Source organism: Electrophorus electricus, chromosome 1, assembly GCF_041902795.1.
Source record: "Electrophorus electricus isolate QZ-2024a chromosome 1, ASM4190279v1, whole genome shotgun sequence".
In the NCBI taxonomy this organism is placed as follows: Eukaryota; Metazoa; Chordata; class Actinopteri; order Gymnotiformes; family Gymnotidae; genus Electrophorus; species Electrophorus electricus.
Genome location: NC_137497.1, coordinates 37,028,486 through 37,051,310, shown reverse-complemented (window position 1 = coordinate 37,051,310; position 22,825 = coordinate 37,028,486). Strand labels below are relative to the sequence as shown.

The 22,825-nt window shown below is 38.2% G+C and overlaps 2 protein-coding genes and 2 long non-coding RNA genes across 6 annotated transcripts in view; 3 read left to right on the top strand and 1 right to left on the bottom strand.

Moving 5' to 3' along the window:
• The window catches only part of LOC118241420 (uncharacterized), a 74,456-nt gene that overhangs the window by 29,108 nt on the left and 22,523 nt on the right, over positions 1–22,825 (bottom strand). Inside the window, exon 1 of one of the 3 annotated variants that reach the window (XR_004776074.2) lies at positions 2,055–2,457. The exons of the other annotated variants lie outside the window; for them this stretch is intronic. This is a non-coding gene — a long non-coding RNA (uncharacterized LOC118241420). Of the gene's footprint in view, positions 1–2,054; positions 2,458–22,825 lie in introns of those variants that run through there. 3 annotated transcript variants of the gene reach the window in all.
• LOC145658805 (uncharacterized) lies at positions 9,815–11,392 on the top strand. The gene is made up of 4 exons (XM_081718515.1): positions 9,815–9,949; positions 10,110–10,221; positions 10,371–10,445; positions 10,565–11,392. The coding sequence occupies exons 1-4, from the start codon at positions 9,874–9,876 to the stop codon at positions 10,671–10,673; spliced, it is 372 nt and encodes a 123-aa protein (XP_081574641.1). The 5' UTR covers positions 9,815–9,873; the 3' UTR covers positions 10,674–11,392.
• LOC145658808 (uncharacterized) lies at positions 11,929–13,575 on the top strand. The gene is made up of 4 exons (XR_014124712.1): positions 11,929–12,245; positions 12,422–12,536; positions 12,640–12,707; positions 13,276–13,575. It is a non-coding gene; the product is annotated as an uncharacterized LOC145658808 (long non-coding RNA).
• Positions 19,168–21,484, top strand: LOC118241418 (uncharacterized). Its single transcript, XM_035526285.2, has 7 exons — positions 19,168–19,301; positions 19,463–19,574; positions 19,724–19,798; positions 19,919–20,022; positions 20,738–20,849; positions 20,999–21,073; positions 21,194–21,484. The coding sequence occupies exons 1-7, from the start codon at positions 19,226–19,228 to the stop codon at positions 21,300–21,302; spliced, it is 663 nt and encodes a 220-aa protein (XP_035382178.2). The 5' UTR covers positions 19,168–19,225; the 3' UTR covers positions 21,303–21,484.

The window sequence follows — 22,825 nt, the reverse complement described above, 5'->3', positions numbered from 1 at the left end:
TATGGTGCTTCACTACATGATATACTTTGCAGAGTTCAGCAGCAGATATTTTGTCATTAAGCTGTGACAGAGGAGCAATAAAAACAATGCCAGTGATCCTGTACCTGCTGTCTTCCCATTGTGCTTTGTTTATCTGTATCAGCATGCCATTCAATAGCGCCTTTTCTTTTGCTGCTAATGTCTACGTCACATTAGCATACTGTACAGAAAGCATGCTCAGAAAGCACCTTTTATGCTCTTCGAAAACGAAAGGGTGCTGTGCTGACCATGCAGAACTGTAAGACTTTTTTTCTTTTTAGCATTTTCACAGTGTTGCGCTATGAGCTCTTCCTAACTGACTAGCTTTTAGAGGGCGGGATGGACATTCTGCATGCTACGATGCCACTGTTAAACAATTAAATACAAGGTGTTTCTTTTTACTTGTAGGTGAGAGAATGACAAATAAACTTTTCATTTTTGATTGATATTATCTAGTTCACTCCAAAAGGAGGAATATTAGACATCCATCCTGGCTTTGTACCAGATGGAGGACTGGCAGCTGAAAAAATGACCGTCCATCCTAAAGCCGGATGTCTGGCCACCCTATCCCAAGATGGCCGACATGGGAGCTGCTTAAGAAAATTCACAATGGGAATCAATGGTGATGTACAGTCCATAGTATATACAGTCTATGTTCTATATCTTTACATTTATACTATGTTAAATAATATCAGGAAAATGTCAGACGCTACGAGAAAAGTAGTTAATGGCACGTCTATCTCCATCTCGCATATCGGATCCAAAGGAAGCTTTAAGGTAGCAGGCTAACCTCAATCCCTTTACCAGCCCCAACTCCTATTCTACATCTGAGACTCAAATATTAGAGAGATATTATATTTATATATATATATATATATATATATATATATATATATATATATATACACAATATTATGCAGGTATACCAAAGATTAAAAACTTTTTGTCAGCTTTAGAGGTGAAAAGCTGTTGGCTCTGCACCAATCCAAAATACCCCTTATTTTTTTTGCCTTGATTTTTAGGAATGCACAATATACCCAAAAAAATGCCCAAATGTTGAACCTCCATCTCATTACATCTACAGCTAATTATGATTTTTTCAGACCTGGATGTAAAATCAGTCAAATCAGTCACTTGACGTATCTGTCACGGTACGGCCCCTCCTCCCAGATGTCTCTGTATGTGTGTTTGTTTGTTTGTGTGTGTGTGTGTGTTTGTCATTATCGTAAGTGTATATAAGTCTTGTTTAGTCGTGGATGTTTGTCGGTGTTTAACCTTCCGTTAGCCTGTGTGCTACGTTGTTGTATGTTGTGTGCTAATAAATGTCACTGTGCTCCTCTTGCATCCTGCCTAGCCTTCCAGCATTACAGTATCTTATGTTACTGAACAATCTGTGCAGAGTTGCGAGTTAATTGACCATAAAATCAAATATACACCCATTTACTTACCTTTTTAAAATAAAAAGTACAATTTCACTGTTTAATTATTCCAGTGACTTCAAAAAGAAGACTTTAAGATTAAATTGTTATAAAAGCATGTTGTACAAATTACTTTTAAAAATATTCTTGCTGTTGATTACCTGTTGGTGATTGAAGAGTAAATCTGATTTAACTTGATGCAGTGCTGTAACAGGGCTCTTGTTTTTGGAGAGAGCAGCATTATCCAAACAAAACTACACTAAAAATAATGTATGTTCGCATAATGCATGTGCAAGTAAATGCCAATGCCAATGCCAATCGTGTTAGCACCAGATTCATCTACACAAAAATGTTTTTAAATGATTGCCTTCAGAATGGCCAAATTAATGTTGAGAAAAGAAATTTAAAAATGTGAATAGTTGACAAAATTGCAATAGTGAGGGCTTGTGTGACCACACTGTCAGTATTCCTATCCTAAATGTTTAATTAGCTGTCATTTAGGTTACACTGAAGATTCCCAAAAGAATACCTGATGTGACAGAAAATGTTAAAAACCACTACCCATATCTAGAAGCATTAAAAAAAAAGCATAAAAATCAAGTCAATCAAAGTACAAACCTTTCAAAAGGGAAGGTGTGCAACTCAAAAATATGCCTTCCTGCATTACACAGAAGTCCTACTGGTCCCCCGTAATAGGAAGGCAGCGGCAATAGGAAGGCCTGGCGTTTTCTCATTAGCTTCACTATGTTACTGGACACCTAGTTTACATGTTGGTTTTTCACAATTACCAAGCTCCTGCATGTTGACTGCTTGTTTTTGCTGAATGTGCTGATGGGGGCTCAGTGTGGGTTCAAGGTGTGAGCCCTTTTACGGTAATGTGGTGTGACACAGTGACATGATGCGATGCAAGGCTGTCAAGTTTTGTGACGCACTTCTTATTTTGCAAGCTAATCAAGCTGGGCAATAAAAAGTGGAGGATTCTCACAACCAAAGAAATCCAACTCTAACCGTGACACCTAGATTTCAGACCAGATCTCCCCAGAGAAGCATGTTGTGCTGGAATAAAAAGTTATGCACTTTGGCTGTGCTGCTGGCCATTTGTGGATGCATTGGCATTGCGTCTGGCAACTGTAAGTATATTCCAACACATCAGTGGAACATCTCTGAAGATACTAAAAAGGCAATATTTGTGAATTCACATAAATCAAGAAAGCCATGTGTAGCGTATACTGTCCGTGAACAAAATGTAATGGAATTGTGAATTTAAAGTAAAATGTGGTATTCAGTATTTATTCAGTGAACATTTGTGTCTCATGGGGATTTTGAAAGTAGTTATTCTCCTGGTTTGTGCATGTGCTGTATTGATAACATGTCTTGTTTGCGTTGTGACCAAACCAGCGGTGGGTTTTACATGCTTAAATTGTTTGGCTTTAGTCAGTGTGAAGGACCTTAATATCCACGCAAAACTATCCATGATACCTGTAATGGACCAGAAACTGTTGAGCTTTTTTTTGCATGCCTACCTTCACAGTTACTATACTGTTACCTTTTATGGCATATTACTCTCATTTTAATGACACATTAGGAAAGTAACATTATCTGTCTCTCTCCCACTCTCTCTCTCTCTTTCTCTCTTTCTCTTTCTCTTTCTTTCTTTCTTTCTTTCTTTCTTTTTCCTTCCAGTACGTAGACCAGCTAAAGTTGGTCTTGTATGCTGTAAAGCAGTCTCCAAAGCAATGATCCCATCTGGAATAAAACTCATTGGATACAAGCACCAGAATGCCCTGTCACCTTGTGTCCAAGCTGTCCTGTACATTCTCTTAACATTATGCATCATTTACTACTCCTCAGAAAACTTTCTAAAAGACCACAGAAAAATAAAGAACTCATTTTGATATCATTTGTCTTTATAGATTTTTCTCTGAGACTGAAAAATACTGCTCCGACCCTACTGCACGCTGGATTCCAAGGAAAATGAAAGGTAGTGCACTAACTTCAATCTCTACACCATCTTCAACTGCTACGCTAGATCCTGTCTAGGCACAGCTGAGTCTGAAAATACTTTTGGTGGTGATGTCAGTGCTCACCCTCATGGGTGTAATATGTACTCATCACTGATAACGTTGAACTGATGCTGAAAACCTGACATTGTAATAATGAATCAAAATACATTAGCCACATTGGAAATTTGTCAAATGAATCAAACATTTCAATCACGACATATGCAGTACCAGTAAAAGGTTTGGACACACTTGAGTGAATTTATGCTTTTCATTGTCCTGATGGTAAAACATCATAAATTTGCTGCTTCATGAAACTGGTTAAGAGTGGGTTAACACAGAGTGGGCAAGGCTGTCATCAGGTGGCAACTTTGAAGCATCTAAAGTCTAAAGCAGTCAATATTTTTTATAAATATATACATAATATAGTAAGCTTGGAAAATATATACAAAATAAGCATTCAGATACTAATCTGATGTATCTTACAGGTCTCAAAGAGATAAAGGACTGAAAATGCAAAACAAGTCCAAAAGGATGTGACAAATTATTTTATTCTTCTTTCAATTATGATACTTTTTACATATTTTATGGAGTAAAACATATTCATTCAAACTAATACTTTAGCATGTTAGTATGTATGTTATGGTAATTCTTATAGTGTGAATTATTATAAGTACAAAATTTTTACTTCAGTGTCAGAGTCATGTTTATTATGACTGTAAGCAGTGTTGTCCTTAAGCAATAAAGCAGCATTACCTTTCAAAAAATGAGTGTAATATAATTTCTCATTTCCCTTCCACCATATTACTGGGTGTAGAGGAGGAGTGTTTCCATGATGCTCTGAATCACTTCTGAGAAATGCTAATTTGGTTTTGTCTTTACTTTAAGATTTATAGAATATTTCGAGTTTATACCGATTGATACATGTATAGTAGCATCAAAGAGTTTCACCTCTAAGACCAGGTACAGTTCTTCTCCACTGTAGACACTGTAGACATAAATTAGATTTTTCTTTTGTGTTCTATTCTAAATGAGGGCCCAGGCATTTATTTTTGTTTTATGACTACAATTTACAATGGTTTGAGTCCCCTTAGACTGATTACTAGCTACGTTATATGTATGCAAAATGATAGTCAAGGTTTCAGAGGGGGAAAAAGAATTCAATAATACTAAATAATTCTGTAAGGTTTTTTTTTTAATTACCCCTTTCAGATCCAAATTATCTTCTAGTGATGGGAAAAATAAAATAATCTCTTTTTTTGTCTATAATGCACTCTAAAACAAGGCTCAGTTATATATTTTAAAACATTTCTTTAAATGTCCATTGCAGTGGACTGTCGGTCTTAACAGTTGTGAAGTAGTGCTATAACAGCTGAATTTTTAATGTTTCTTTTTGGAACATAATCTGGGACCTGTCACGGAATGCTCGCCTCAAATGATTGTATTATTAATAATACTCATATAGTCAGCACTCATATAGTCTGCAAGATATTGATTGGACTCATGGATAAAACATGAACATGAACTTTTCAGCCTTAGGCCTGGCATGTTCATGACATTCCAACCACCAGCTCACCTACACCTGTAAAAACAGGTATGTATGTCTTACAGATTGGTCTGCACAACCGGTTAAAGGGTGGAATCATAAGAAAAACCCTACCAAAAAATAATAGGGTCCCAGCACCTTCAGTATTTAGACTCCTAAATATCTATCTAAAGTAAGCTGACACATTATGGCTGACACAAATGACATCAATTGGGGAGGAGCTTGGCACCTGACGGCCTCTAGGTTCTGTGACGCTCTTGGAAAGGGTGGGATAATGATGGGTGTATTCAGTTGGTTTTGCATTACATCTCATTTATGTCTTTAGACAAGAGCAAAATGGAGCTTAAAGAAGTCACCTAAAACTCCAACTATAGTATTCTTAATTGTTTTCCATTCCACATTTGAGACTACAATCAAATGTGCTATTCACCTGCAAACATTACATCAAAATATAGAGATCACACTCCAATCAGAGTTAAGTCAATTTCTGAGTCAGCTATTTCCCTTTGACAAGGACATTTTCACATAAGTCAGGTCCACGCATTTTAATATGGTTCGAGTATGCACTTTACACATGTAAAGATGTAATGGAATAAACAGTGCAGAAGTCACCCTGTGTGGGGGAGGACCTAGGACTAACTGAAGAGAATAAACAGCAAAAATGCTCATGATTAATCAACAACTTAGATCAGTGATAGACCTAATTTACATGAGCACAACAGAATGTGTCACAGTGCATCATATTTGACAAAGACGTTTGCAATGCATTCCAAACTATTAAGCTAATAAGGGAACAAATGCATGCATCACCATGACTTCACTGTTCCAGATAGAATATAAAGGCAGGTTGTTGAAATGACTGCAGTATTAGAGAAGAATAGTAGCATTCCAGCAGTCCATAGAATGCCAGGACTAATCACCAACATGCATCAACTTGTTTATTTGAGAAGTGGTGTAGTGCAAGTAGCGAGAAAACATTCGACCGGCCAAAAGAGCTGATGTTACTTGAACAGTTTAAAAATTGTCTCCCAGAAACAGTTGTTTACTTGAATGAACAGAAAGCGAGCACGGTGACTTCTGCTGCTACTATGTTGGATGAAGTTGTTCTAACTCACAAAACTGAGTTTGCTCCGTGTACCTGTGAGACTACAAATCTGCCTTGTCCTAGTCCCCACAAAACCCTGAAACCACCACGAGCACCTGTTTCCTCTCCCATGGTGCAAACAAGGGAGTGTTTTTATTGTCATGAAAAAGGCCATCTTGTTCGGCCCTACAGCGCAAAGCAGCAAGAGCAGCTAAAAAAATTAATGCGATGAGTGTTCTACCCTCAGACACAATTGAATGTGTAGAACCTGCTTTTCAGCCCTTTATTTTCCAAGGTTCTGTCTCTCTCACTGATGAGGATAAGGGACGATGGCCAATCACGGGATTAAGGGATACTGGTGCTGCTGTATCCCTGATACTGGGAAGTGTGTTGCCATTGTCATCAGACACACACAGTGGTAATGATTTGTTGGTGCAGTGTGTAGGACTAAGTATTATGAGGCTCCCTGTACATAATCTGTACCTATGCTCAAGTGTGTATTCAGGGCCAGCTAAAGTGGCAGTACAATCTGAACTGCCCATCCGTGGTGTAACGTTAATTTTAGGTAAATTACATAGCTGGTGGTATGGTGTTCCCTGTGCCTGAGGTAATAGAGAATCCTGTGGAGCTTAGTGAGTCTGCACAAGAGGCATTAGGCACATTTCCTTCTTGTGTTTTGACCTGTGCTCAGGCACGGAAACTCTGTGATGTGGTTCCCCTGAAAGGAACATTCATGTGCGATGTGCCAGTAGGTCATGATGCACTTGTGTTTGCAGCACCCAAAGAAAGTTCTGCGCATTGTTCCTGATTCTGAGATGCCAGATCTCATATCACAAAAGGAGCTGGCTGTGGCTCAGCGAGCCAACAGCACCCTTTTACATTGCTTCACCCTCGCAGATAAACAAGGAGAAAAAGCTACAGGATATGCTAGTGAGTATTACATTGAAAATGAAGTTTTAATGCGAAAATGGTCTTCGACTGAGCATAGTGAAGAGTGGAACACAGTGCCGGAAATAGTGATACCAACTAAATACCATGCCCATATTTTGTTTTCAGCACATGATCACCCATTGTCAGGTTATCTGGGTGTGTGAAAGACCACACGGGAGATTTTGAGACATTTATTTTGGCCGTCAATATGAAAAGACTTGGTGAACTACTGTTGGTCTTGTCATACATGCCAACTGGTTGGGAAACCAAACTAGGTTATTCCCCTTGCACCTTTGGTTCCAATTCCTGTGGTGAGTAAACTCTTTGCACAAGTTCTCATAGATTGTGTAGGTCCCCTGCCAAAAACACGGGCAGGGCATCGTTACTTGTTGACTTTAATGTGCACCACCACTAGGTACCCAGAAGCGATCCCCCTTCATTCACTTAAATCTAAAGTTGTGATTAAAGCATTGATTAAGTTCTGTACAACCTTTGGCCTACCTAAATGTATCCAATCTGACAGAGGGACTAATTTCACCTCAAACCTATTTGCCCAAGTAACACATGAGTTAAATATCCAACACCACTTCTGCAGTGCATATCACCTCGAGTCTCAGGGTGCATTGGAAAGGTTCCATCAGACTTTTAAAAAATATGCTGAGGTCTTACTGGGCTGAGTATGATAAAGATTGGGATGGTGTTCCTCTGCTCCTTTTTGCTATCCGTGACACAGTGCAAGACTCTTTGGGATTCAGCCTTAATGCATTACTTTTTGGACGCACAGTGCATGGTCCATTGAAGGTTTTATATGACCAAGGGTTGTCATCCAGTCCCCAAAATAGTGTCCCCCTTTGGGATTTCACTGCCAAATTACATAATTGATTGCACTTTGTTAGACAACTAGCCAAACGAAATCTTAATGACTCTCAGGCAGCTATGAAGGCAATTTATGACCAAAAAGCTGTTGGCCATCATTTGAGATTGGTGAAAAGGTATTAGCCCTTTTGCCTATGTTAAGTGCATGCTTTGCAGGTCCCTATGTGATAGAGAAAAGATTGTCCCCTACCAATTATGTTTTGGCTACCCCTGATCATAGACAAAAGACGCGTATGTGTCATATCAATTTGCTAAAGCACTATGTGGATCGAGATGTCGTTTCCTCGTCATCATAAATCCCTCGTACCCTGGCTACGGTTACGGTTGCTGCTGAGTATTCCCCTGAGCAAGATGGGTTACACCTGGCTCGCGACTGTCTACCATGTGCACATCTACCCAACTCAGAAGCCCTATGATGTCTCCCAGAGAAGCTGTCATCTTTGTCTGGCTATTCATACCATTAATCATTTCTATGGTTGTAGTACTCAAAACCCTATGTTACAGCCTCCCAGCCTAGACAGGGTCGTAACATAATCGGGGGCTTGTCTGGGATAATAGTCAAAAAATAGTCATATTCTGGCATTAGTCACTATGAAATGTTTCATTCCTAGATTACCTCAGTAGTATCAGCATTTTCATAGGAGAAAATGCTGATTTCTCTTTCCTGTTATGTAACAGAAGGGTAAACCATGTGTGAACATGACCAAACAAAAATGAAATGGGAACTAAAGGAGCACACAGCCTAGTGAATGAGAGTCAGAAACCTTCAGCACTTCCATTCATTGGTCTGACCAAAGCTCTCATTCATACCTTCCACCAGTCACCCCAACATCGGAACACAGAAAACGGACAAAATTCCATTCCTTATGCAGCACAGTGGGAAGGACCTAAATTTAAACCAAATAGAAATCCTTCAGTTTGCATCACTTTATACTCAACAAATGTCTGTAACTTGAGTAGAATTTTGCCTTTCATCATGAAATTCTATCACTCAAATAGATTTTTTTCTTCTACCAATCACCAAAATAAATGTACTTGATATTTTCCAGTAAAACAAGATAATTTTAGTCATATTAATGACAATTAAAACAAGCCAACTCATGAAAAGTACTATAGTTACAGACAGCCAAGATCAGGGCGAGGTCAGGTATAATTCATGTGCCCCTTCCCAAAAACATTGAGTAATTCATCTTATCTGGTAGTGTGACTATCTCTGGAATGCAATAAAAATAATGTGATTTCTGTGATCTGACGTGGAGATCTTATCTGTTTCACACTCAGGCCTTCTACTAGAGGCCTGACACTTTGAGGGTGTTTTTGTAGGATTGCACTCTTCAGTACTCAGGTCACTTTTGTCATTCCTGAGTATCTCCCCTAGCTAAGGGGTCACAACCTTGGTGTTAACCTTTCATAAGGTATTTCCCTCATTTCTCATACTCCTTCCTTTAGATGTTTCCATTGTTTAGGAATCAATGATCTATGCACATCTATGACAACTAATGTTTTCAGAATTGTATATACTATCACTACATCTGTTCTGATTTGTTTGGCATTTTTATAATGTATGTGTATGTACACAGGATGTATACAGGTGTATATAAACATTACATATATATATATATATATCAGGGAAAACTACTTGCCCTATTGCCCCACAAGTGATTAAATTCCTTGCTTCAGGGAATTATATAGAACCAATTGTATCATAAAATTGCACTGCAATTGGACTTCATTTCCTAGCTATTCCTACATTACTAAAAGACTCTAAGCTTCAAGTAAAGCACCACGAACGATGAACTCATTTCTACCCGAAACTCAGAAAAGCCAAATACGGTAACGGAACCGAAAATCAAAAGAGTGCAGCACAAATACTTGCTATTATGAAAGAGTGGACACTGCCCTTGCAATTTGACTTCCTCATTTTCTGCTGCTATTTAAGATGTTGGTTTGGCCATCATTAGTCAGTCGCTCATTCTGACACAAGAGAGACCAGCAGAGAAAATGCACACCAACACAGCAGTGATGAGAAGCCTGGCCATCATCGTAATCATTGCTTTTACCGCCTGGACCATAACGGGTAGGCTGCACCAATTGGTTTCACAGTCATTTCGCCTCAGTTGTAAAATTTTATAGTTTATAGTAAATTTGTGGAAAAGGCTAATGAGTGTCTTCAAGAATTAGTATTTACTTTTTGCTTATTGGTGTGCTTAATGTGATTTGGCCATTTGTTCATCTAGATGCACAGAAGATTAACCCCTGCTGTGTCAAGGTCTCCACAGCAAAGGTGAAGGAGCCCATCATAGGATACACATTACAAAGGGAGAATCTACCATGCATCAGAGCTGTCGTGTAAGGACCATTAGGCTTTTGCCAAGTAAAGCACTCATGCATCTGTAAATGGATCATCTTTAAATTCCATTTCAAAAAGACAGAATAAACACTGTGTGCACATACAATGATAGTCATCATTGTCATTTCTTGTTTTCGGCCTTTATCAGCTTTCAGACTGAGAGCGGATTTTTCTGTATTGATCCACAACAGCCCTGGGTAAAGGAAAAAGTTATGCAGCTTAGGTAAGTTTTGTTCTTTCAAGAAGGAAATGTTTTAACAAGGAAATGTTAAACAAAACTGAAATATTTTAAAAATTGCCTTGACAATCATGTTTTTGTGATTTTTTTCCCTCCGTTTTTAGGCTTGCTCAAAAGAACAAACTGTCACCATCCTCACCTTCCTCACCATCCTCATCCTCCCCAAGCCGTCCTGTGTCACCACGTCTGATCACCTCAACTGTTAGAGGTTAAATTCTCAAAAAATCAGCAGCCAGCAACAGCCAATAACTGCTCTCCACCTAAATTTTTGTGAATGATGCAGCGATTTTAAAAGTGTACATTTAAATGGTACATATACAATATTTACAGGGAATTTTAGGAATTAATTTATTTTATTATTGTATTTATTTCTACTGTTTCCTTGTACTTAGTGTTTATTTATTAGAATTTTCATATTTATTTATTTGATTGAATATTACTTGATCATGTACCATCTAGTAACCATTTTTTAAAATAGAAATTATTTTTGGTTATTGAAAATACACATTAGAAGTGGGTTTTTTTGTTTTATTTTTTTTACAATTTATATTGTCAAGTTTTTAATAATGTTGTGAAATTAAATGGACAATATTTCTTTTTAAATCTAATCTAATTTGTCAGTGTGCAGTGCTGTATTAGTGTTCTTGTCCAGGGAAAGACAACATTATCTGGACACTAATAGACTAGGGCTGGATACACAGAATAACTGGGCCAGTTATGACTAGTTATAGAATATGAACTTTTTATATTATCCTGTGGTGTTAGGTACATAAGGGCAGTAGCGGATATAGACCATTTGAACTTGGGGGGCCAGGCTGGGGCCAAAAAATTATTAGTGAATTAGTACGGGATTTTATGTGAAATGGGTAAAAAGGAAATTCAGTTCTTTCATTTCCCATCTGTTACACCTGCATTAAACTATTAAGCCACTGCTTCCTGTAAATCATTTTAGCACTAGATTCTTCTGAACAAAAATGTTTTAGATTGACTGTCCACATTAATTCTAATAATGAGAAAAGTTTATCTGACAAAATTGCTATACAGCAAGTGCTTGTGTGACCATACTGTTAGCATTCCTATCCTAAAAGCTTAATTAGCTTTCATTTAGAGTGCATTCGAGATTCCCACAAGAATACCCGATGTCACTGAAAATGCTAAACACCAGAACACATATCTAATTATCTTCATCTGTCCGCTTAGAAGCCAAAACAAAATTCAGATCAAAAATTTCAAGCATAAGCCATTCAAAAGGGTATGTGTGCTATTCAAAAAGTTGCCTTCCTGCATTACACAGAAGTCTTATTTCTGCTCGGTGATGCTGGCCCCCTGTAGGACTTTCTTATAGGTTTCAAGTAATGGGAAGGCCTGGTGGTTTCTCATTAGCTTCAGTATGTTACTGGACACCTAGTTTACATGTTGTTTTTTCACAGTTACCAAGCTACAGCATGTTGGCTGCTTGTTTTTGCTGAATGTGCTGGTGGGGGCTCAGTGGGGGTTCGAGGTGTGAGCTCTTTTTCGGTAATGTGGTGTGACACAGTGACATGATGCGATGCACTGCCTTAAATGTAAAGCTGTCAGGTGACGCACTTCTTATTTTGCAACCCGATCAAGCTGGGCAATAAAAAGTAAAGCTTCCTCACAATCAACCATCTCCGACTCTGACCGTGACACCTGGAGTCCACACCTGATCTCCCAAGAGAAGCATGCTGTGCTGGAATAAAAAATTATGTACTTTGGCTGTGCTGCTGGCCATTTTTGGATGCATTGGCATTGTGTCTGCCAACTGTAAGTATATGCCAACACATCAGTGAAACATTTCTGAAGACATTAGGGATTCTGAAGACATTAGAGACACTTTGACATTTGTTACTGCCCTTTATGACATTTTACTTTCATTATTATGCAATGGCACATTTGGAGAGTCACACTCTTTCTTTCTTTCTTTCCTTTCCTTTTTCCAGCTAAAGTTGGTCCTGTATGCTGTAAAGCAGTCTCCAAAGCAATGATCCCATCTGGAATAAAACTCATTGGATACAAGCACCAGAATGCCCTGTCACCTTGTGTCCAAGCTGTCCTGTACATTCTCTTAACATTATGCATCATTTACTACTCCTCAGAAAACTTTCTAAAAGACCACAGAAAAATAAAGAACTCATTTTGATATCATTTGTCTTTATAGATTTTTTTCTGAGACTGAAAAATACTGCTCCGACCCTACTGCACGCTGGATTCCAAGGAAACTAAAAGGTAGTGCACTAACTTCAATCTCTACACCATCTTCAACTGCTACGCTAGATCTTGTCTAGACACAGCTGAATCTGAAAATACTTTTGGTGGTGATGTCAGTGCTCACCCTCATGGGTGTAATATGTACTCATCACTGATAACGTTGAACTGAGACATTGTAATAATGAATCAAAATGCATTATTCACATAAAGAATTCACATTGACTATCCCACATGTATAAACCAATTAATTACCATTAAATAATATGTTATGCTCAGGCTAACTCAGCATGTAAGTAATCAAACATTTCAATCACGACATATGCAGTACCAGTAAAAGGTTTGGACACACTTGAGTGAATTTATGCTTTTCATTGTCCTGATGGTAAAACATCATAAATTTGCTGCTTCATGAAACTGGTTAAGAGTGGGTTAACACAGAGTGGGCAAGGCTGTCATCAGGTGGCAACTTTGAAGCATCTAAAGTCTAAAGCAGTCAATATTTTTTATAAATATATACATAATATAGTAAGCTTGGAAAAATATATACAAAATAAGCATTCAGATACTAATCTGATGTATCTTACAGGTCTCAAAGAGATAAAGGACTGAAAATGCAAAACAAGTCCAAAAGGATGTGACAAATTATTTTATTCTTCTTTCAATTATGATACTTTTTACATATTTTATGGAGTAAAACATATTCATTCAAACTAATACTTTAGCATGTTAGTATGTATGTTATGGTAATTCTTATAGTGTGAATTATTATAAGTACAAAATTTTTACTTCAGTGTCAGAGTCATGTTTATTATGACTGTAAGCAGTGTTGTCCTTAAGCAATAAAGCAGCATTACCTTTCAAAAAATGAGTGTAATATAATTTCTCATTTCCCTTCCACCATATTACTGGGTGTAGAGGAGGAGTGTTTCCATGATGCTCTGAATCACTTCTGAGAAATGCTAATTTGGTTTTGTCTTTACTTTAAGATTTATAGAATATTTCGATTTTATACCGATTGATACATGTATAGTAGCATCAAAGAGTTTCACCTCTAAGACCAGGTACAGTTCTTCTCCACTGTAGACACTGTAGACATAAATTAGATTTTTCTTTTGTGTTCTATTCTAAATGAGGGCCCAGGCATTTATTTTGTTTTATGACTACAATTTACAATGGTTTGAGTCCCCTTAGACTGATTACTAGCTACGTTATATGTATGCAAAATGATAGTCAAGGTTTCAGAGGGGGAAAAAGAATTCAATAATACTAAATAATTCTGTAAGGTTTTTTTTTAAATTACCCCTTTCAGATCCAAATTATCTTCTAGTGATGGGAAAAATAAAATAATCTCTTTTTTTTTGTCTATAATGCACTCTAAAACAAGGCTCAGTTATATATTTTAAAACATTTCTTTAAATGTCCATTGCAGTGGACTGTCGGTCTTAACAGTTGTGAAGTAGTGCTATAACAGCTGAATTTTTAATGTTTCTTTTTGGAACATAATCTGGGACCTGTCACGGAATGCTCGCCTCAAATGATTGTATTATTAATAATACTCATATAGTCAGCACTCATATAGTCTGCAAGATATTGATTGGACTCATGGATAAAACATGAACATGAACTTTTCAGCCTTAGGCCTGGCATGTTCATGACATTCCAACCACCAGCTCACCTACACCTGTAAAAACAGGTATGTATGTCTTACAGATTGGTCTGCACAACCGGTTAAAGGGTGGAATCATAAGAAAAACCCTACCAAAAAATAATAGGGTCCCAGCACCTTCAGTATTTAGACTCCTAAATATCTATCTAAAGTAAGCTGACACATTATGGCTGACACAAATGACATCAATTGGGGAGGAGCTTGGCACCTGACGGCCTCTAGGTTCTGTGACGCTCTTGGAAAGGGTGGGATAATGATGGGTGTATTCAGTTGGTTTTGCATTACATCTCATTTATGTCTTTAGACAAGAGCAAAATGGAGCTTAAAGAAGTCACCTAAAACTCCAACTATAGTATTCTTAATTGTTTTCCATTCCACATTTGAGACTACAATCAAATGTGCTATTCACCTGCAAACATTACATCAAAATATAGAGATCACACTCCAATCAGAGTTAAGTCAATTTCTGAGTCAGCTATTTCCCTTTGACAAGGACATTTTCACATAAGTCAGGTCCACGCATTTTAATATGGTTTGAGTATGCACTTTACACATGTAAAGATGTAATGGAATAAACAGTGCAGAAGTCACCCTGTGTGGGGGAGGACCTAGGACTAACTGAAGAGAATAAACAGCAAAAATGCTCACGATTAATCAACAACTTAGATCAGTGATAGACCTAATTTACATGAGCACAACAGAATGTGTCACAGTGCATCATATTTGACAAAGACGTTTGCAATGCATTCCAAACTATTAAGCTAATAAGGGAACAAATGCATGCATCACCATGACTTCACTGTTCCAGATAGAATATAAAGGCAGGTTGTTGAAATGACTGCAGTATTAGAGAAGAATAGTAGCATTCCTGCAGTCTCTAGAATGCCAGGACTAATCACCAACATGCATCAACTTGTTTATTTGAGAAGTGGTGTAGTGCAAGTATCGTGAAAACATTCGACTGGCCAAAATAGCTGATGTTACTTGAAGAGATTAAAAATTGTCTCCCAGAAACAGTTGTTTACTTGAATGAACAGAAAGCGAGCACGGTGACTTCTGCTGCTACTATGCTGGATGAAGTTGTTCTAACTCACAAAACTGAGTTTGCTCCGTGTACCTGTGAGACTACAAATCTGCCTTGTCCTAGTCCCCACAAAACCCTGAAACCACCACGAGCACCTGTTTCCTCTCCCATGGTGCAAACAAGGGAGTGTTTTTATTGTCATGAAAAAGGCCATCTTGTTCGGCCCTACAGCGCAAAGCAGCAAGAGCAGCTAAAAAAATTAATGCGATGAGTGTTCTACCCTCAGACACAATTGAATGTGTAGAACCTGCTTTTCAGCCCTTTATTTTCCAAGGCTCTGTCTCTCTAACTGATGAGGATAAGGGACGATGGCCAATCACGGGATTAAGGGATACTGGTGCTGCTGTATCCCTGATACTGGGAAGTGTGTTGCCATTGTCATCAGACACACACAGTGGTAATGATTTGTTGGTGCAGTGTGTAGGACTAAGTATTATGAGGCTCCCTGTACATAATCTGTACCTATGCTCAAGTGTGTATTCAGGGCCAGCTAAAGTGGCAGTACAATCTGAACTGCCCATCCGTGGTGTAACGTTAATTTTAGGTAAATTACATAGCTGGTGGTATGGTGTTCCCTGTGCCTGAGGTAATAGAGAATCCTGTGGAGCTTAGTGAGTCTGCACAAGAGGCATTAGGCACATTTCCTACTTGTGTTTTGACCTGTGCTCAGGCACGGAAACTCTGTGATGTGGTTCCCCTGAAAGGAACATTCATGTGCGATGTGCCAGTAGGTCATGATGCACTTGTGTTTGCAGCACCCAAAGAAAGTTCTGCGCATTGTTCCTGATTCTGAGATGCCAGATCTCATATCACAAAAGGAGCTGGCTGTGGCTCAGCGAGCCAACAGCACCCTTTTACATTGCTTCACCCTCGCAGATAAACAAGGAGAAAAAGCTACAGGATATGCTAGTGAGTATTACATTGAAAATGAAGTTTTAATGCGAAAATGGTCTTCGACTGAGCATAGTGAAGAGTGGAACACAGTGCCGGAAATAGTGATACCAACTAAATACCATGCCCATATTTTGTTTTCAGCACATGATCACCCATTGTCAGGTTATCTGGGTGTGTGAAAGACCACACGGGAGATTTTGAGACATTTATTTTGGCCGTCAATATGAAAAGACTTGGTGAACTACTGTTGGTCTTGTCATACATGCCAACTGGTTGGGAAACCAAACTAGGTTATTCCCCTTGCACCTTTGGTTCCAATTCCTGTGGTGAGTAAACTCTTTGCACAAGTTCTCATAGATTGTGTAGGTCCCCTGCCAAAAACACGGGCAGGGCATCGTTACTTGTTGACTTTAATGTGCACCACCACTAGGTACCCAGAAGCGATCCCCCTTCATTCACTTAAATCTAAAGTTGTGATTAAAGCATTGATTAAGTTCTGTACAACCTTTGGCCTACCTAAATGTATCCAATCTGACAGAGGGACTAATTTCACCTCAAACCTATTTGCCCAAGTAACACATGAGTTAAATATCCAACACCACTTCTGCAGTGCATATCACCTCGAGTCTCAGGGTGCATTGGAAAGGTTCCATCAGACTTTTAAAAAATATGCTGAGGTCTTACTGGGCTGAGTATGATAAAGATTGGGATGGTGTTCCTCTGCTCCTTTTTGCTATCCGTGACACAGTGCAAGACTCTTTGGGATTCAGCCTTAATGCATTACTTTTTGGACGCACAGTGCATGGTCCATTGAAGGTTTTATATGACCAAGGGTTGTCATCCAGTCCCCAAAATAGTGTCCCCCTTTGGGATTTCACTGCCAAATTACATAATTGATTGCACTTTGTTAGACAACTAGCCAAACGAAATCTTAATGACTCTCAGGCAGCTATGAAGGCAATTTATGACCAAAAAGCTGTTGGCCATCATTTGAGATTGGTGAAAAGGTATTAGCCCTTTTGCCTATGTTAAGTGCATGCTTTGCAGGTCCCTATGTGATAGAGAAAAGATTGTCCCCTACCAATTATGTTTTGGCTACCCCTGATCATAGACAAAAGACGCGTATGTGTCATATCAATTTGCTAAAGCACTATGTGGATCGAGATGTCGTTTCCTCGTCATCATAAATCCCTCGTACCCTGGCTACGGTTACGGTTGCTGCTGAGTATTCCCCTGAGCAAGATGGGTTACACCTGGCTCGCGACTGTCTACCATGTGCACATCTACCCAACTCAGAAGCCCTATGATGTCTCCCAGAGAAGCTGTCATCTTTGTCTGGCTATTCATACCATTAATCATGTCTATGGTTGTAGTTCTCAAAACCCTATGTTACAGCCTGACTATTAGTCGAAAAATAGTCATATTCTGGCATTAGTCACTATGAAATGTTTCATTCCTAGATTACCTCAGTAGTATCAGCATTTTCATAGGAGAAAATACTGATCTCTCTTTCCTGTTATGTAACAGAAGGGTAAACCATGTGTGAACATGACCAAAAAAAAATGAAATGGGAACTAAAGGAGCACACAGCCTAGCGAATGAGAGTCAGAAACCTTCAGCACTTCCATTTTTTGGTCTGACCAAAGCTCTCATTCATACCTTCCACCAGTCACCCCAACATCGGAACACAGAAAACGGACAAGATTCCATTCCTTATGCAGCACAGTGGGAAGGACCTAAATTTAAACCAAATAGAAATCCTTCAGTTTGCATCACTTTATACTCAACAAATGTCTGTAACTTGAGTAGAATTTTGCCTTTCATCATGAAATTCTATCACTCAAATAGATTTTTTTCTTCTACCAATCACCAAAATAAATGTACTTGATCTTTTTCCAGTAAAACCAGATAATTTTACAGTCATATTAATAACAATTAAAACAAGCCAACTCATGAAAAGTACTATAGTTACAGACAGCCAAGATCAGGGCGAGGTCAGGTATAATTCATGTGCCCCTTCCCAAAAACATTGAGTAATTCATCTTATCTGGTAGTGTGACTATCTCTGGAATGCAATAAAAATAATGTGATTTCTGTGATCTGACGTGGAGATCTTATCTGTTTCACACTCAGGCCTTCTACTAGAGGCCTGACACTTTGAGGGTGTTTTTGTAGGATTGCACTCTTCAGTACTCAGGTCACTTTTGTTATTCCTGAGTATCTCCTCTAGCTAAGGGGTCACAACCTTGGTGTTAACCTTTCATATGGTATTTCCCTCATTTCTCATACTCCTTCCTTTAGATGTTTCCATTGTTTAGGAATCAATGATCTATGCACATCTATGACAACTAATGTTTTCAGAATTGTATATACTATCACTACATCTGTTCTGATTTGTTGGGCATTTTTATAATGTATGTGTATGTACACAGGATGTATACAGGTATGTATGTACACAGGATGTATACAGGTGTATATAAACATTACACATATATATATATATATGAAAAGAACAGCTATAAATACATAATAAAATGATTCAGGGAAAATTACTTGCCCTATTGCCCCACAAGTGATTAAATTCCTTGCTTCAGGGAATTATATAGAACCAATTGTATCATAAAATTGCACTGCAATTGGACTTGATTTCCTAGCTATTCCTACATTACTAGCACCACGAACGATGAACTCATTTCTACCCGAAACTCAGAAAAGCCAAATACGGTAACGGAACCGAAAATCAAAAGAGTGCAGCACAAATACTTGCTATTATGAAAGAGTGGACACTGCCCTTGCAATTTGACTTCCTCATTTTCTGCTGCTATTTAAGATGTTGGTTTGGCCATCATTAGTCAGTCGCTCATTCTGACACAAGAGAGACCAGCAGAGAAAATGCACACCAACACAGCAGTGATGAGAAGCCTGGCCATCATCGTAATCATTGCTTTTACCGCCTGGACCATAACGGGTAGGCTGCACCAATTGGTTTCACAGTCATTTCGCCTCAGTTGTAAAATTTTATAGTTTATAGTAAATTTGTGGGGAAAGGCTAATGAGTGTCTTAAAGAATTAGTATTTACTTTTTGCTTATTGGTGTGCTTAATGTGATTTGGCCATTTGTTCATCTAGATGCACAGAAGATTAACCCCTGCTGTGTCAAGGTCTGCACAGCAAAGGTGAAGGAGCCCATCATAGGATACACATTACAAAGGGAGAATCTATCATGCATCAGAGCTGTCGTGTAAGGACCATTAGGCTTTTGCCAAGTAAAGCACTCATGCATCTGTAAATGGATCATCTTTAAATTCCATTTCAAAAAGACAGAATAAACACTGCGTGCGCATACAATGATAGTCATCATTGTCATTTCTTGTTTTCGGCCTTTATCAGCTTTCAGACTGAGAGCGGATTTTTCTGTATTGATCCACAACAGCCCTGGGTAAAGGAAAAAGTTATGGAGCTTAGGTAAGTCTTGTTTTTTCAAGAAGGAAATGTTTTAACAAGGAAATGTTAAACAAAACTCAAATATTTTAAAAAATTGCCTTGACAATCATGTTTTTGTGATTTTTTTCCCTCCGTTTTTAGGCTTGCTCAAAAGAACAAACTGTCACCATCCTCACCTTCCTCACCATCCTCATCCTCCCCAAGCCGTCCTGTGTCACCATGTCTGATCACCTCAACTGTTAGAGGTTAAATTCTCAAAAAATCAGCAGCCAGCGACAGCCAATAACTGGTCTCCACCTAAATTTTTGTGAATGATGCAGCGATTTTAAAAGTGTACATTTAAATGGTACATATACAATATTTACAGGGAATTTTAGGAATTAATTTATTTTATTATTGTATTCATTTCTACTGTTTCCTTGTACTTAGTGTTTATTTATTAGAACTTTCATATTTATTTATTTGATTAAATATTACTTGATCATGTACCATCTAGTAACAATTTTTTAAAATAGAAATTATTTTTGGTTATTGAAAAGTACACATTAGAAGTGGGTTTTTTGTTTTATTTTTTTTACAATTTATATTATCAAGTTTTTAATAATGTTGTGAAATTAAATGGACAATATTTTTTTTTTATCTAATCTAATTTGTCAGTGTGCAGTGCTGTATTAGTGTTCTTGTCCAGGGGAAGACAACATTATCTGGACACTAATAGACTAGGGCTGGATACACAGAATAACTGGGCCAGTTATGACTGGTTATAGAATATTCACTTTTTATATTATCCTGTGGTGTTAGGTACATAAGAGCAGTACCTAACACAGTACGAAACACAGTTGTAAAATTTTATAGTTTATAGTAAATTTGTGGGGAAAGGCTAATGAGTGTCTTAAAGAATTAGTACTTACTTTTTGCTTATTGGTGTGCTTAATGTGATTTGGCCATTTGTTCATCTAGATGCACAGAAGATTAACCCCTGCTGTGTCAAGGTCTCCACAGCAAAGGTGAAGGAGCCCATCATAGGATACACATTACAAAGGGAGAATCTACCATGCATCAGAGCTGTCGTGTAAGGACCATTAGGCTTTTGCCAAGTAAAGCACTCATGCATCTGTAAATGGATCATCTTTAAATTCCATTTCAAAAAGACAGAATAAACACTGTGTGCGCATACAATGATAGTCATCATTGTCATTTCTTGTTTTCGGCCTTTATCAGCTTTCAGACTGAGAGCGGATTTTTCTGTATTGATCCACAACAGCCCTGGGTAAAGGAAAAAGTTATGGAGCTTAGGTAAGTCTTGTTTTTTCAAGAAGGAAATGTTTTAACAAGGAAATGTTAAACAAAACTCAAATATTTTAAAAAATTGCCTTGACAATCATGTTTTTGTGATTTTTTTCCCTCCGTTTTTAGGCTTGCTCAAAAGAACAAACTGTCACCATCCTCACCTTCCTCACCATCCTCATCCTCCCCAAGCCGTCCTGTGTCACCACGTCTGATCACCTCAACTGTTAGAGGTTAAATTCTCAAACAAAAGGTCGTCAGCCAGCGACAACCAATAACTGCTCTCCACATAAATTTTTGTGAATAATAAAAGTAAAAAAAAAATAAATGCAGTGATTTAAAATGCATATGTTTAAGCTGGACACACAGGATAACTGGGCCAATTATGACTCGTCATAAAATATGAACTTTTTCGTATTATCCTGTGGTGTGAGGTACATGATGTAAGATCCACCAATCTATTCACAAACTGCATATGAAGATCTGAGTTTCATACACACTCCTCTGGGAGGTCATTTTTTCCTTCAAGATTGAGGCCTGGGAGCTTGAGAGTCTTAACTGTTAGCCTAAATGCACTCTTTTGGATGGAGATCTCAGATATTGTTCCTGAGATCTGTTGGATCCATTCTCCCAGTTTGAAGGTCACAGCCCCTAGTGCTCCAATTACCATGGAAACAACAGTTTCCTTCACCCTTCACATCTTTTCTAGCTCTTCTTTCATCCCTTGGTATTTCTCATCTTTTCATTTTTCTTGTTTCTGATCTATCACTACAGCCCTCCTCTGCTGTTTATCCACCACAACTATGTTCAGTTGGTTAGCCATTACCATCTTGTCTGTCTGTATCTGGAAGTCCCACAGGATCTTAGCATGGTTGTTGTCCACTACCTTTGGGGGCGTATGCTACTTAGACCTTGGAAATTCCAGCCTGTACTTGGCACAAACAAGTATCAGGCAGCAGACAAAGTGGTCCAAGGTGCACCATATTGACACTGTGTCTGTTCCCTGAGCTAAGCAGAAAATCAAGAAAAACATGTCTTTTTAACCTAAATAGTATTAAAGTAACTGACTCACAGTGACTGCACATTTGAACTAAAGCTAGGATTACTAAATGTTAGATCCTTAACATCTAAAGTCCTCAGAGATCATTACATCTATGGCATTTAGTGACACTTTTATCTAAAGCAACTTACAATTATGACTGAGTACAACTTGAGCAATTGCTCAGGGAGCCCAACAGTGGCAACTTGGCAGTGGTGGGGCTTCAATCAGCAACCTTGTGATTACAAATTGAGTACCTTAAAATTTACCATAAATTTAATGTAAATGAAGCGTGTCCTTCTGTCTACAACTATGTTCACCACCATCATCTAACTGGCATTGCATTTATTTATACTGACACATTAGGCTTAAACCAGAAAGCTGGTTATAATTTCGAGTCCATTGAAATTATTTTTATTAGCATAAACAATGTAGCCATTGTAGCCAATGTAGCCTCTTCCTCTAATTGGCATTTACAGGCCACCAGGACCCTATTCATAATTTATTAATGAGTTTGCAGATTCCCTCTCTAGTCTAGTCACTCAAGTAGAAGGAGCCATTATTGTTGGTGATTTCAATATTCACTTTGATAGTGCCCAAGACCCTCTGAGATCGGCTTTTTGCTCTATATTAAAATAAAGGGGTTTCACCCAATGTATAAAAACTCACACACTCTGGTGGATATACGCTTGATTTAGTACTGATATACGGTGTAGACATAG